This window comes from Marmota monax, unplaced genomic scaffold (assembly GCF_021218885.2).
Source record: "Marmota monax isolate L192 unplaced genomic scaffold, Marmota_monax_Labrador192_F-V1.1 WCK01_AAM20220418_F8-fsc00092, whole genome shotgun sequence".
In the NCBI taxonomy this organism is placed as follows: Eukaryota; Metazoa; Chordata; class Mammalia; order Rodentia; family Sciuridae; genus Marmota; species Marmota monax.
The window spans coordinates 6,021,917-6,037,800 of record NW_026692583.1 but is presented as its reverse complement, the minus strand read 5'-3'; the positions used below and the strand labels follow the sequence as shown (position 1 = coordinate 6,037,800).

General features: G+C 35.0%; 2 protein-coding genes across 3 annotated transcripts in view; one reads left to right on the top strand and one right to left on the bottom strand.

Annotated features, from left to right (window-relative positions):
- Positions 1-15,884, bottom strand: part of Med13l (mediator complex subunit 13L) — a 305,063-nt gene that overhangs the window by 244,754 nt on the left and 44,425 nt on the right. The window lies entirely within an intron of this gene.
- LOC124093650 (transcriptional repressor RHIT-like) lies at positions 1,368-1,786 on the top strand. The gene has a single exon (XM_046446240.2). The coding sequence runs from the start codon at positions 1,385-1,387 to the stop codon at positions 1,784-1,786; it is 402 nt and encodes a 133-aa protein (XP_046302196.1). The 5' UTR covers positions 1,368-1,384.

The window sequence follows — 15,884 nt, the reverse complement described above, 5'->3', positions numbered from 1 at the left end:
AAGTTGAGCATGTGGCTCAGTGGTAGAGCATCCCTCAGTTCAATTCCCAAAAACAAGGAAGAAAAAAAAAAGACATGTTGCAAAGTTCTCATGGCACCTGAAGCTGTCAACCATAAAAGCTTAGGAAAATCACTAAGAAAACTAATTCTACATTATAATAAAAATTCACCACCATTTCAAAAAGGAAGAAAGGAAGGAGGAGAAAACAAGAAAGGATATATATTAGAACACCTTTAATGCCTCTTCCTTAAAATGAAGCCCAAAGCCATTTCTAACCATTGTTAGAAATTAGACCAGTACTGTCCAATAGAATTTCTGTGATGAAAATGTTTTGTATCTGCACTGTCCAACAAGGTGGTCAGTAAACACCTGAAATGTGCCATGGGACAGAGAGCTAAATTTTTAAATTTTAATTAACTTAAATTTAAATAGTCACATTTGACTATTTGGCTACCATACTGAATTAATCGAGAGTCTAAGTGTTCCTATTCTATTGTTAAGGACAATTTTATTGGGAAATTGTACCTTTTAGATAGAAGGGTAGCTAATTCTGCCTGAAAGAGGGAGACCAAAAACAAAAACAAAACAGAGATCTTATAGTATCTCTCTCAGCCTACAAAGTGCCTAAATAATAAAAGACTATCCTGAAACTGCCTTATACTTTTAGGACAGCTGGGTTTAGGAATCAGAAGTAATTTTTATGATATATAAGGTAAAACTAAGCAACAAAAGCATAGAACAGAAAATAAATCTAGAAAGTTGTATGATTCTACTTAAAGTTTTCTAAAACTAAAAGCAATTATTTATCACTAGTCCCAAACTGCTTCTGTCTACATACCTATTTTAAAAACATTCCCTTCTCAATTATAATATTGCCTATTTTACATTTTAATCTTTGATTATATTCAATTTAAAAATGTATTATATATAGCTCTGCTAAGCAGTATTTTCCAACAGTAAAGTGACATACTCCCAAAAAGATTGCAAAGCAACTTGAAAATAGAAAATATTGTACTGAAGCAAGTTGAAATTATGCAAAAATATTCTGAAATATTTATTAAATTATTTGTGTATAAACGTATACATATGTGTATATAAAAATAATTTTTTAAGAAGTCAAACCTACCAGAAAACACTATTATCTCCATAATTAGGATTTAAAGTTAGTTTAGCTAGAGCGGTCCGGGAAAGGCTGGCGTGGCCACGCCACTGAAGGTGTTCGTGACGGGACTGTCGTTAGGCCCGCCTCTCTGCTCGGTGATGGTCATTGTCCTCCAAAACAGGGATGGAGTAAATATCGGCCCAAGAAGCAGCAGGATCACCAAGGGTCCAGTTTCAGTCTTTGGAGACTCAGCCTGAGAGTTTTTCCCCAGAACCTCAGTTCATGCAGGACACTGACATGGAACAGGGACTCACTGAGGCTCCACCTGCTCCCCAGGTGCCTGCTCTTCCCCACGAGGGAAGCCCAGGAGACCAGGCAGCTGCGCTGCGGACAGCCAGGTACCAGGAGTTTGAGACATTCGAGGACGTGTCTGTGCACCTTACTCGAGAGGAATGGGGATGCCTGGACCTTGTTCAGAGGGACCTCTACAGAGAAGCGATGTTATTGAACAATGTGGTCTCACTGGGCATACTTCTTCGCCTTCCCACCACTGGGATTCATTGTGTGAATTCCTGCCCGGCCCTGAGTCACACCCAGGCAAGTGCTTTCTCTGGAGAAACTTGCAATTCTTACAGCAGGAATCTCCAAGAGACAGTGGCCCAAGTATCGTATTTCCATCGGTAGTGCTCAAACTGCTCAGAAACGCCTTTTACATGACTATAAGATAATAAACTTGATTAACTGGATTAGATGCTTCCCGGAATGCCACCACTATGTAAAATTGCAGTTCTTCAAATGAGCTTTCATAAGGGGCAAAAGAAGCCCTTTCTTTGCAAACAGATGGATTTTTGAACCAAGTTCATTTAGAAACCATGCTTGGTGATCAGCTGCTTGTGCTCTGAGAACTAAAAAGTCCAACCCATCTCTTCAGTTAGGGTCTTTTCCTGTGGCTTTAGAGTGTGGAATATGTGCTCTGTGTCCCCCTTTGCTGTAGTAAACATGACCTGCCCCTCCTGTTGCCTCATTCTTTGTGAACCTTTGTCTTTCTTCATATTTAACATAATTTTTCTCCTTCAAGGGCCTGCCTTCCTCCCCTTGATTCTTCGTGGCACTATACAGATTGATGTATTAATATTACCTTTGCTGATTAAGTATTCCTTTGTTCCTTAGAACTATCCCCTTTTTTTGTAAAGGGGGGGGGGGGTAAACCTGGGGACACTTTACCTCTGGGCTACATTTCCTGTCTTTTTTAGTTTTTATTTTGAGACAAGGTTTTGCTAAGTTGCTGAGGCTGGCCTTGAATTTGCAATCCTGCCTCAGCTTCCCAGGGTGCTGGGATTACAGGTGTGCACCACAGTGCCCAACTCCTTAGAACTACTATTAATGGAAGGGAATGGGAAGGCCAAAAAGTTAAATCTCTATTTCAGGGCATCAAAAAGAATGTATATTTAATAAGTTTGTAAGTTGTAAACTGATGGATGGATGGAAGGAAGGAAGGAAGGAAGGAAGGAAGGAAGGAAGGAAGGATTTAAAGTTAGTTTACAAATAATATCCTTCTGGGCCAGGTGTGGTAGCACACCCCTGTAATCCCAGAGGCTCAGGAGACTGCGACAGGAGGATCAAGGGTTCAAAGCCAGTCTCAGCAACATCGAGGCACTAAGCAACTCAGTGAGATCCTGTCTCTAAATAAAGTACAAAATAGTACTAGGTATGTGTCTCAGTGGTCAAGTCCCCCTGAATTCAATGCCTGGTACCACCCCAAAAAAATAATAACATTCTTTTAGAACCCTATGATAGATCAAGTTTCTAACCGTTTAATGAAACTATGTTTTATAAATCATTAAGACTTGATGCTATTATTTTCCTTCTAGAATAAAAATAAATCAAGACTGAATTTTCTCATACAAAATCACAAAATTTTTGAGAATTCAATCCTACAATTTTCTTTTCATCTGAGTATATACTATGACAGTATGTCTTATAAGTTGGCCCTTTCTTCTAGAAAGACATTTTTTACAGTTCAATTACACATAGCTAAAAAGTACAGCACATATGGAACAAGTTAAAGAAAATGTGTTTCTTCTAACCTAATATGGTATTCAAAGTTAATCTTCTTAATTCACATAACCAAAATTTTTAAAAAACAAAACAACTTTAACCCTGTAGTCTCAGCAAAACACTTGGATAAAAAGCAAAATCAAGTATGTTCAGCCCTAATAAAGCACACAACCAGTTTAAAATACCATCAGGAATCACAAGTGATTCCTAAACTCACAGTCTCTTTACAGACAACAAAACTACAGCAGAAAGAACACAGAGTACTGTAAAATACATTATCACTTTCCTCTGAAACAGATAATCCCAACACAATCTCAGAAACTTCTATGCTCAAGACAACTCCTTGACATGCTTCCTGTCATTAGATCAAGCAGACTATCTTCTGGGATGTTGCCATGGTGAACAGAGATGGCTATTCTAAAAGAGGGGGAAAAAAACTACTATTGTCAATTATAGTCTCAATACTAGCATCTAAAAATCTGGTGCTGGAAGAAAAGCCACTTACAAATGAAGGAAAAGCCTCCTCTTTTACAATTCACATGATCTGATTAACTTAATGGTTTAGAATTTAGTTCTTACTTCTCTCCAATAAAACAAGCAGGATTTCTTACCTTTTTATAGGATGCATGGAGAGATGCACAGATGGATGGTGGACAGAGGGATGGAAGAAAGGGTACATGAATGTGAAGGAGGTGTGAAGGGAGGAAAGGTGGCGGGGTGTTGTGTTTCTTTTCTTTGTTTTCCAATACTGGGGACTAAACCAGGGGCACTCTACCACACTGAGCTACACCCACAGCCCTTCTTATTTTGAGACAGGGTCTCACTAAGTTGCCCAGTCAGCCTCCCAAGTCACTGGAATTACAGGAATATGCCACCACACCAGACAAGGAGGGAGAGAAGGAAGGTAAAAGGACACTAAGAAAGGACCTCCCAGCCATATAAAACCAAGCCAGGAGTTTTTAACCTCTCTGAACTGAATCAAAAACAAAGGCAAGTAAGGAGAGGCAAACAATTTTAAGTAGAAGAAAATAGTAACACTAAAATTATTTGCAATTATTCTCCAATGCAAAATTTCCTTTATTAACCATTTTGTAAACTAGTCTTCTAAATTCCTAAACCTGTGCTTCTCATTTATCTATGCATAATGGTCACTATCAAATAAGAGATTTTTTTTACTTCAAGGGGCATATTTCTGGTAGAGAACTATTTAGTTAACCAGTTTGAAAAAAAATCAAGAAATATTTTCTGAAATCTTTGTTTATCAAGCCATAATTTAAAATTCATATGTGGTAAACACAGGATTACATCCATCTTGTATAGATTCCCTTTAAAATATACCCCCACACTTTGGGGCATAGGGGTAGGAGGTCCTGAGTATTTCTAAAAGTACATTTAAGTCACAGTCAATAAGTACAGTGTTCCTCAGTGATGTAAACAACTCCACTGGATACAAAGTCCTAAAACTTCTTCTTTTTTAAAGAGGTCAGGTTAAATAAAAACTATAATACAATAATATCCTGTCCATACATTGTAGTAATGGTAACAAAAGCTTTCTTGGACCACCTGACTCATCTAATTATGCAACACTACAATTACTGAGTCAACAGTCATTTAATAAAACTGGTATCATGGAACTGTCTAGTCCCTTTAAAAAAAAAAAAAAAACAAAGGCCTGGGCTGAGGCTGTAGCTCAGCGGTAGAGCGCTTGCCTAGCATGGATGAGGCACTGGGTTGAATCCTCAGTACTACATAAAAAATAAATAAATAAAGGTATTGTGTCAACCTACAGCTAAAAAATAAATGTTTAAAAAAAAAAGCCTATAGAACACAGAACACCTATTTCAAAAGTGAGGCAAGGCCAAATATTTTCTGAACCAAAATCTAATAAGCACAAACTAAAAATTTCAATACTGTATTTTTATTCATCCCAAAGTTGATGAAATATATAAAACACCAAAATTCTTCCCAATTTGGGCAGCAGCAATGAATGTCTAAAGAAAATACAATTTATGTTTCTCTTGATTGCCTTCAAACAATTTAGATAGGAATAAGTAAAAATGATTGTGGCACCCACCTATAATTTCTTGCTACTTGAAGGTGAGGCAGGAAGATTAAATTCAAAGCCAGCCTGGGTAACTTAGCAAGCTTCTGTCTCAAAATTAAAAAATATAAAAGGGCTGGGAATGTAGTTCAGTGGTAGAATGCCCTTGGGTTAAATCCCCAGTACCAAAAGTTGGGGGGGGGGGAAGGACTGGGGAATATAGCTCAGTGATAGAGCATTTATCTAGCACTGTGGTAAAACCGGGGTTCAAACCCCAGTAACAAAATAATAATAATAATAATAATAATAATAATAATAATAATAATGGTTCAATATCACTTCATTCAATATGCTCAAAAGCAAACAGAAGTGTGGAGTCATACACCTATAATCCTAGAGACTCAGAGGGCTAAGGTAGAAGGATCACAAGTTTGAAGCAGCAGCCTGGGCAATTTAGTTAGATGCCATCAAAAAATAAAATAAAAAGGGGCTGGAGGTGTGGCTCAGTAGAATAGTGTCTCTGGGTTCAATCCCCAGTACCAGGAAAGAAGGGAAGAAAAAAAAAAGGCAAACAAAATAGCCCAGAGTATATTTTAACTAAAAGCCTTTTATCTAACTCATTGTGATTTCAAATGGCCAATAGACAGATGTGTCAATAGATGTTAGCTTGGTTAGCTCTACATTGCTTCACCAACAGAAGGAAAAAAAAACCCTCCACCACAATCATCTTTGCTCCCCCACAGGTATATGTTCTCCTTTCAGATAAATTCAGAACACCTTATTTAAAAAATTTGGCCCTATATGACCAGTATCAAATACATATCCTAATTAATATTTGCCGGGCATCTTGAATTTTTTAAATTATCAAAATCTATATTAAAATTTCCAAGGATATCACTATATATGCATAAATTGAATGAATAATAGGTTAATTCCTTTTAAATGTTCTGTTAAAGAGGTCTAGTTTTTGGAGGAGGATGGTTAAAAATATTTAACTTTTGTTTTAGGTATGCTCATTCATCTAGCATACTATAATATGATCTTGGTGCTTTTTCCTAAAAAAATGAAGTATATAAAAGATAATCAACACTTCCTTTAATTGAATATTCCCTAATAGCTTTCCTTCAGAAATGAAAAAAGAACTTGGCAAGCTACACCCTCAGCAGCCTTGGAGAAATCTGTTCATTCCATATAACTTTTGAAGGCTTTGTGCATTGTCTACGGGATAAAGCCAAGGAAGTTGTGTTCCCATCTACCCAACTTCCAGCCTCAGGCAGCAGTCCCCTATCTATCTCTTCCCTGACCACACACACCTGAAGCCCTAAATACATGGAGTTGCTCAGACTGTAATTCAATTCAATTTCCCCTATCTGGCCAAAGTACAAAAACTTAAAAGTGCAGACTCATATCTGGGCAGGTGGCGGGGTGTTGTCTATCTGTCGTTCTTTGTTTTCCAATACTGGGGACTGAATCCAGGGGCACTCTACCATACAGAGGTACACCCACAGCCCTTCTTATTTTGAGACAGGGTTTCACTAAATTGCCCAAAACTGATAATCCACCTGCCTCAGCCTCTCAAATCACTGGGATTACAAGGATGTGCTACCAGCCAGACAAGGAATCTTTTTTTTTTTTTTTTAGGGGGTGGGTGTTACTGGGGATTGAACTCAGGGGCACTCAACCACTGAGCCACATCCCCAGCACTATTTTGTATTTAGAGACAGGGTCTCACTGAGTTGCTTAGGGCCTCGCTGTTGCTGAGGCTGGCTTTGAACTCACAATCCTCCTGCCTCAGCCTCCAGAGCTGCTGGGATTTTTTTTTTTTTCTTACTTTCAATTCCACAATGCCTAGCACAGTATTTAGGAAGAATCATTGTTCAGTGTACATTTAATGGATAAAATGGATCTAAGCCCCTTTCTCTACACTTCAGTTGATTAATACCAATAAATTAAAACTCTGCTTCCATATGAAAATTCAATATTTTAGGATCAAAATTCAGATGTGGTAAAAGTATACAAAAAGGTAATTTCATGACCCTCATTGTTTCTCACCAAGAATGATGAAAAAGGATAATACTCCCAGCCTCCCTGCCCCAATGCACTTAACACACTGCATCCCAGATATTCCTCCAAACTGTTCACTTAATTCTCTGCTCAAGATTCTCCAGAGATTTTTCTAATGGTTTACTGAATGATGATAATGCATTAAACCTGAATTTGTCAAGAACTTCCGTGATCTGATTTAAAGTACCTTTAAAAACTTATTTCCTTATTTTCTCCTTATCACACCCTTCTCAACAGTCAAGAAGAAATGATGGCTATGACCTGCAATTCTCCACTGAGCCTTTTATTGGTCACTTTTACCAGATTGTCTTTCCTCCCTCCCACCCCTGAAATCCACAGCTTCCCATGCACTCTCTGAAGCATCATTTGATAAGTCAATTCCTTCAGAAAACTTAATCCCAGTAAAGACAGATCATTTCTACTCTTCAAAATTCCCAAAGCACTTTATGTGCACCTCCAACATGGCTCCGACTAAAAAACTAACATAAGGAGTATTGGTAGTCCTCATTCTTACTAGCACCTAAACCTTCAAGAATCAATGTCTGGCTCAATAAAGGGACTGAGATACTAATGGAAGGACACCCCACAAAGGTCTTAACATGAATGGATAAAGTGAAAACCAATGGCTGCTCAAAGAGAAAACCAAATTTAATTTAAACACACACTGACTGCAGCTGGGGGATTGTGAAAGATCACTTTACTAGTCAACATATAAAGCATGCAGGCATGCTGGGTATTAAGTCCATCCTCTGGAGTTCCATACTCACAGATATCCTACTTCATATAGGGGGTTCAGCTGGTCAAGAGAAATTTGATGATTTGACAAATGGTTATCACAGTGAAGGTCAATATGCTATCATAAAATGACATTGATTTGACTTGACAAAGATGTGGCTAACTAAAAAGGAAATAAGATGTCAGTGCATAAAAGCATCCAATGATAACAATATATGGCAACAAAGTTAATAATAATAGAGAACTCTGGGCAAAAGCCATAGTCTTCCACTCTAAAGAAAGCTTTAATACTTTGACATTTTTGACAATCTAATGATAATTGGAGAAGTCATTTTTCCTTAGCTTTACAGAAGGTTGATGGAAGACTCTAAGTCAATTGGTGTTGAAATGTGTGCTCTCCCCTGTGAAGCTTATCACTGTCCAGGAAGAGAGCATGACATAACACAAGACCATAACTAAGAAGCTGTTTGGACACCTACTTACCTGACTGAAGATAACCTAGATGGGAATGAAACAGAAGCCCAGTGGGAGAAACTAAGTCTTTCTAAGCAGCTGGTATATGATGGTATATTATGGATGCAACATGAAAAAACTTAATCTTGGGAAAATGGAAGCAATAAATGATTAGACACTTTAAAAAATTTTATTTTGGACCTGCCAATTTAGCTGTCTTGAACTACAGCCATATCCCAAGTTTCAAGCAAAAGATTAGTAAAGTTCTATCATCTTTTTTTACACACACACACACACACTCACACACACACGCACGCATGTCTACTTCATCCCAAGTGATGACACCTTACAAAACAAAACTCAAAAAAATTAGTTAGCTAAACATTTTGAATTAGAGAAACAAATCCCTAATATTACAGCAGGATCATGAACTTGGAAGAGGCAAAGAAATGAAAAGCACATTCGCCAACTCAACATTTATCATTCAGTTTTGTGTCTCCCTGTTTACTTAATTATCCCATCAAAAGATAAAATGAGAGATCCAGAACTGAATTACCCAGTTCACCAGTGAATGCCATTATCTGGCCCATATTTGAAGTATGATAATGCCTGAAGACCAAATAAACAAAACTAAATTAAACACAACAACAAAAAAAAGCAACAGAACCTACTAAAAACTTCCAAACATTCTCATACTCATATTTAAAAAAGTGCTCTAAATTCAAAATTCATTAACTTTCTAGGAAAAAATAAGCAACTAATTATATACTTCAGCCTCCTATAGGCAGTGACCATGTCTTTCCCAGCAAATAGCCCAATGCCCAGCACTCAGCAAATGCTGGTAGAACCAAATTCTATACTTTACTTCCTCCTCCAAGGATAAGAGATTCAATAGCATAAACAGATTCAATGGCTAAACTATCTAATCAGTCTTTTCCTAATTAAACCTTTGCCAGGTCATTTTAGAAACTACTGATATTTATATTAACCTAGAGATACTTACTCTAGGTTAGATTTACCCAAGATCAATTTTACTTCAAGTTATACTCTTTGAAAAAGTCAAAATACCGAATAAAAATGTAAATTAGTAAAATGGGATTTTTATTTTTTGTTTCTTACCAATAATCTACCTCTAGTGCTATTAGTTAAAAAAAAAAGTCTATTTAAAGCTAATATTTAATACTCTTACAATTATTACGCCAGTCCTCCTAAATACAACAGAGATAAGGTAAATTTTTATTCCCTTCAAACAAGCACTTGAACTTGCAGATGGTACAGTCCTTTGGGTATGAACTCTTGTGAGTTGATAGTATCATTCTGCAAAGAAAAAATACATTAGCCCATACCAGGGTACATGTGAGCTAGATTTCAACAATTGCTGAATCCCCATGACAGCTCTGTGTGCCTCTATCAGAGATGCAAATTAAAAATGCAGACTTGGGACCCTCTGCAGATGAACTGAGTAAGAATCTTCCCAGGTGATATCATTTTTGCTAAAATATGAGGACACTTAATCTAGTTAGTGGAGGGGAAAAAAAAAACTATTTGTGAAATCTTACATTCTGATATAAGATTCTCTTCTCATTTATAATAAAACTTCTTGTGACCAAAAGGAAAAAAAAACAGGTACTTGAAGACTCCTGGCAAGGCCAACAATTATAATTTGTCAACCAGCCAACTATGGCAAAAAAAAAAAAAAATTTTGCTTTTTATATCCACATGTCTATACTCTACCTATGAAATTAATACTTTAGTACTCTGTGTACTTTCTGGCATCTTCCAGAAATTCAGTTGTCAGAAAACAGTTTCATGCTTAATTCACCAGTATTTTTTAATGACATAAAAGTCAGAGAAATGGATAAATAAGTTGTAAAAGACTTTCCAGTTTCAAATTTCTCCTACATATAACCCAAAAACAAAATCTTTAATTTAAATTTTCTTCATTATTTTCAGAAATCCAAATTTCCCAAAGGATACTTTAGAGATTTTTTTCTATTATAATAGGAATACAAATCAATTGGCTATACATTTTATATGTACATATATTTTTTAAAAATATAAATAAATGTGTACTTTAAGAACTTACAAGTTAGGAATGTAGTTCAGTGACAGAGTGCTTAGCACGTATGAGGCCCTGGTCTAATACCCAGCACCAAAAAAAATTACAAACAGATTTAACAAATATAGAGATTAATTCACTTTTTATATTCATAGTGTACCCTCAATTAAAATCCCTGGATGCCCATCAAACCAAACTTCCAGAAGCATGCATTCATTGTATGCATATTAATTTAATATTAATTTAAATTTTTGAAATATAAAATATACAGCATTTCCAAGGCAAATTACTTTAAGGGTAAAATGTTAATGCCATAATTGAAACAAAGTTCTTTTTTAGGAAATGTTCAAACTTTTAAATGCTTAAAAGATTGAATTCCAGAAAGTTTTTACAAAATTAAGTAAAACTGCCAGTTTTTAGAATAATATAGCAAAACTATCTGTAACATTACCTCTAGGATCTAAAGTTAATAATAAATTATTAACTCTGTAGGTGCCATTATACATTGATTACTATTTTCACAGAATACACATGAAATAATCATGGAATTAATTTAAAGCATAAAATAATAATCGGAATTACAGTTTCAATGAATGTTTACTTCTTCCAACTCAAATGCCTTCTATGCAGAAATTTCCAGAAGAAAATGATTATTTACATAGCTGACTTCTAGATTCCCACTTATCTTAGCAAGCCATTACAATTTTGGGCACAATACTTCATTCTGTAGTAATTAAACAGATGTGTTGTTCTACTATTTAAAGAAAACACCTCAACTGATGTGCCACTGAACTTTTTAAAAAGTCAGTGATTAGTTTGCAATACTCCTAACATTTCAAGAGTTGTATCAGATTTACAGACTCAACATAGCAAAAGCTGACACCTATTTCATAACTACTAAATTTACCTCATGTATTCAACAAAAACAAATTTAATAAACATAAAAGGTATAAAAACAAATCAGCAAACTTTTGAATTTTTCCCTGTCATTCAAGTTAAGATTCAAAAATAAATCCAAAACTACTTTCTACTCTAAGACTGATGATCAAGCATCTAGTATAATGCCTAACATATAAGGAGTGAACTATAAATATTTGACTACTATCTGCTTTCTAATTTCCAACTTATTACTTTCAAATCATCCATCATTCCCTCCTAGTTTATTATTATTATAAAATTAATAATCACAACAAACACAAAAATTATTATACAAAAAAATGCAGAAGAGGAAACAGATTTATTATGACACGTAGCATGAATTTGGAGTGGTAATCCTTATAAACCAAATAATCTTATTAATTCTATATGTATGATACTAATGAAAAATTTAAAAATACTCTTGTCAATTGATAATCAAGATACAACACACTAATTTTCAAGGCATTAGATCATAATTCTTATTTAAAATAATATGAATAACATTTAATTAAATTATTTTAAATAAAATTTAATTAAAATTTAAAAATTTCAATTCACTATTCTTAAATCCTTTCAGGAACAAGCCTAGGTGTTGGAATTATACACCAATGCCAGTAAACAGTTGTAACCGCCTTTTTTAAACATCAAATGATATGATTCAATTAAGACTTTCTTGACAATCTTGGATAACAACTTCCATTTTTCAAATATCCACTTCAGTGTTGGACTGGCAACTCATAACATTTGTAGGTCAGCCAAGTCATTCTATCCCTAGTGAATTTATAAGTTAACAAGAATTCTGACACATAAAAATCATTAAGCACTTTGACCCAAAAAATAGTACTCTTCCACAGTCACCTGTTCTACAGGACAATTACATACAACTCATGCTTTTTGCCAAGCGTCCAAAGTACTTATTATCTACAACATTAATAAGAACAATTTATGGAAAATTATTCAATTAATTTTTTTAAAAAAAATTTAAATTTCCATTTTAGAAACTACAGAATAGGGACTGGGGTTGTGGCTCAGAGGTAGAGCACTCGTCTAGCATGCGTGAGGCACTGGGTTCAATCCTCAGCACCACATAAAAATAAAATATATTGTGTCCACCTATAACTAAAAAAAAAAATTTTTTTTAAAAACTATAGAATATAAAAGGAAATATGTAAAAAAAGAAAGTGAGCCTTCTTTTAAATGCTTTTAAAGCATTCTCTCATATATCATTATTACCTGATCATTATTATTATACAATACTATAATTTTAAAAGTGTGGGCAACTAAACTAAATCAGCACTTAGCCCAAGACAACCCATGAGAGTGCTTCTGTCCCCCAGAGTATCCTCTCAAGCATAATGCCCCAATCATACTGGAAATCAAATAAATCTACCCTAGCTATACTAATCACTTGACACTGTTATATTTAAGTCATTTAATTTTGGGGAGTGGAAAGGTACAAGACATGTTTAATCCATTTGAGGGCTCTGGCTGAGTTCTAGTTAATAGAGCCTTTCCTGTAGCAATGCAGATAATTTGAGTAGCAAAGGTGACTGAAGCAGTTAAGAGCCCCTCTTTGTTACACTCTCCATGAACTGAATAAATGGTATGACAAATGTTCCAAAATAAGAATCATTGTCAACACATGCTATTTCTTCCCTAAACAATCAACTGTAGGTTAATTTGTACAAGGATGCCAAGGCAGAAGACTTTTCATTATAAATATATACTAGGCTACTTTTAAAATAAGCTAAAAATATAGTGCCTAGAATTCAACTGCAAGTATCTAAATTTTTCTCCTTTAGACTAAATATGCTTAAATGTGAGGAACACACTTGTGTATGAATAGCAAACACCAAAATAGCTTACATTTAAAAACAGGTCCAAGATTACCTTTGAAAAATAAAATAACCTTAATGAAGAGAACTTGAAGAGGTTTACACTTCCCTTACTCAGGCAGTCGTTTAAAAATATTTACTTATTGGTTTCAAAAAGTAAGCCCCAAGAGTAACAAAAAGGCTTACCTCCCCCAACTTTAGCAAAGTCAGAAATAAGTAGTATTTTAAGGTTGATATTTTTTGGCTGGAGAAGCAGCTCAGCAGGAAAGCACTTGCCTAGCACACAGGAAGCCCTGGGTTCCAGCCCCTGCACCCAAGGACGGGGGCAGAGGGGGTGTATTTTGCCTGATATTTTTGTTAAATATGAAGAAACTACTAATGACAAAATAAACTGTGAGCACGCTAACCTTCATTTTCACTTTATCACTCTATATGTACCATCTTTTTCAACACAAAGGCTCTTCACCTTTATCCAATTTTTATCTTCTGGGTTTTATTTTGTGGATTGTTTTTTGTTTTTGTTTTGTTTTTTAATCAAGACAGTTCTGCTGCATGATTAAATACAAACTGCACATTATTATTCCACCACGATATCCTGGCAACCAGCTCATATTCAGTCACACTATCAGGCATTTATAAAAAATAAAAAATAAAAAAAGAACAACTAATTGTATGATCATGTGGTTATTGTAGAAGCCCTTTAGTTCAATCCTAGATGGGCCTCAAGAGGATAATGCTTATTCTGTTGAACTCACTGCCAAATCACAATATGAAAGAGCCAGGATCAAAACAAGACCCAATTATACAAAGAGTGCATTTTATCAATGTCGGGTTTATAAGAAATAGGTATGTGGCCTAGTACTTGTGTAAAATTGTTCAAAAATATTTACATAGATGGAGCTTTAAAGAAAATTATTGAACACTTACTAGCCATAATGATATTCGATGAGAAGAACCTCTTCAGGTAGCATCAGGATGGCAGCTCAGAGATGAAATACTTAAAGCAACCGAGTTCAATTTCATGCTTCCCTAGTATTTAAAACAGATTTCTATACTGTTTGCATCTTTTTTTTTTTTTGGGGGGGGTGCTATTTGTTATTTCTACATTATTTTCTAGAAGAACTTTTAAAATCTTACCTCCTTAGTATTACCAAGTTTTAATTTCTGTTTGCTTAAGAATCATAAAACAAAATCAAATGGAAACCATATGTAGGTACTTTTTCTGACAATCATTGACAGAAAGTTCAGCACAGGGATCTATAAATAAATCAGGTTAGTCCACTCTTCTTTAACCAGGCCCAAGACTCCTGTGGGAGTAGCCTCAGCATCCAATCCTGCTTCACCCAGTAGCTATCCCCTTTCTTTCTAAGTAACTCTGACTTTTCAGTATCTGGGCATATGAGAAGATTTATAAAAGAAAAGAGAAGAGGGGAAAAAAACCTCTAATGACAGCAGATGTATAACTCTACATTTTCAATTACTTCAATAAGATATTTTATAAAAACACGTGCTAACTCCTGTCAGGTACTCAAATATATTCAAGAATATTCAAACGTGCTACATTCATGTCAAGTTTTTATAAGCCCAAAACTATTTTATTTTTACTTCCTCTGTTATCAATTTGGCATGAGCTGAGTTCAGTAGATCAAAGACTAAATGCATGAGATGATGCTGTCGGAATCAACACTTGCCAGTGTCATAGATATAAGTTAAAATCAGAAAAAGGTAAGTCCCTGGTCAAGAAGAGCGCAGGCCAAGGCTGTTTCTATAAGTACAGGAAATAGATTTGAATTGATTTGATATAAATTAAATTCTAACAATAATGTAGGTTTTATTTAAACTTGTCAGATAAAGTGAATTTACTCATTTAATATGGCATAATCACATAGCTGGTCATGTACATCCTCCCAGAAGACAACAGTTTCAAAGTTAAAAGTTTACAAAATATGGTTTACAAAAGTTAAAAGTTACAAAATACGGGTTTGGGTTCCACCTCTGTTAGTGACATGACTAATCACAGACTTCTCTAAGCTTCAATTTCCTTTTGGGTGTGCTAAGTTCAACACAAAAATGGAAGAGGACGTTCATTTCTGCTGACCATCAAGAACCATTCCCCTTTCTTTCTTCCTACGAAAATCCCAGTTACATTTAGGGACTTTTTAATTTTCATCTTTTACACAAAATACTTCAACAGCAAGATCAACTTAATGCCAAATAAATATGTTGGCAAAGTGTTTGCTTATAAAACAAAGGTGTTGCTCTCTATAAATGTGATTTCACATCTCTACCCCATTCAAATTTAATAGTCAGAAATACATAATTTTTTCATGAATTATTTAGGACTTTAATACTATTAACACTTAAATATTTCCTCCAATTTTTCATATTGAGACTCTTAAATCAGTCTCCCTGAACAAGAGATAAAACAAACTATTTTACTGGACAAAGAAATATTTAAGTAACCACCTTAATATACAACAATTTCATCTAAATAAAGTTTTCTATTAAAGGACAAACTTTTGAAATAAAATATAGACAAAGAAGGAGGCAGAGGAGAGGTTCCAAACATCTATCCATAAAATTCCTGGACTAAATATTTATTCGTAAGTAACAATGTAT

What these genes read in the sequence shown, in the direction of transcription:
- LOC124093650 (XM_046446240.2), top strand. Translation starts at nt 1,385, where the DNA reads ATGCAGGACACTGACATGGAACAGGGACTCACTGAGGCTCCACCTGCT.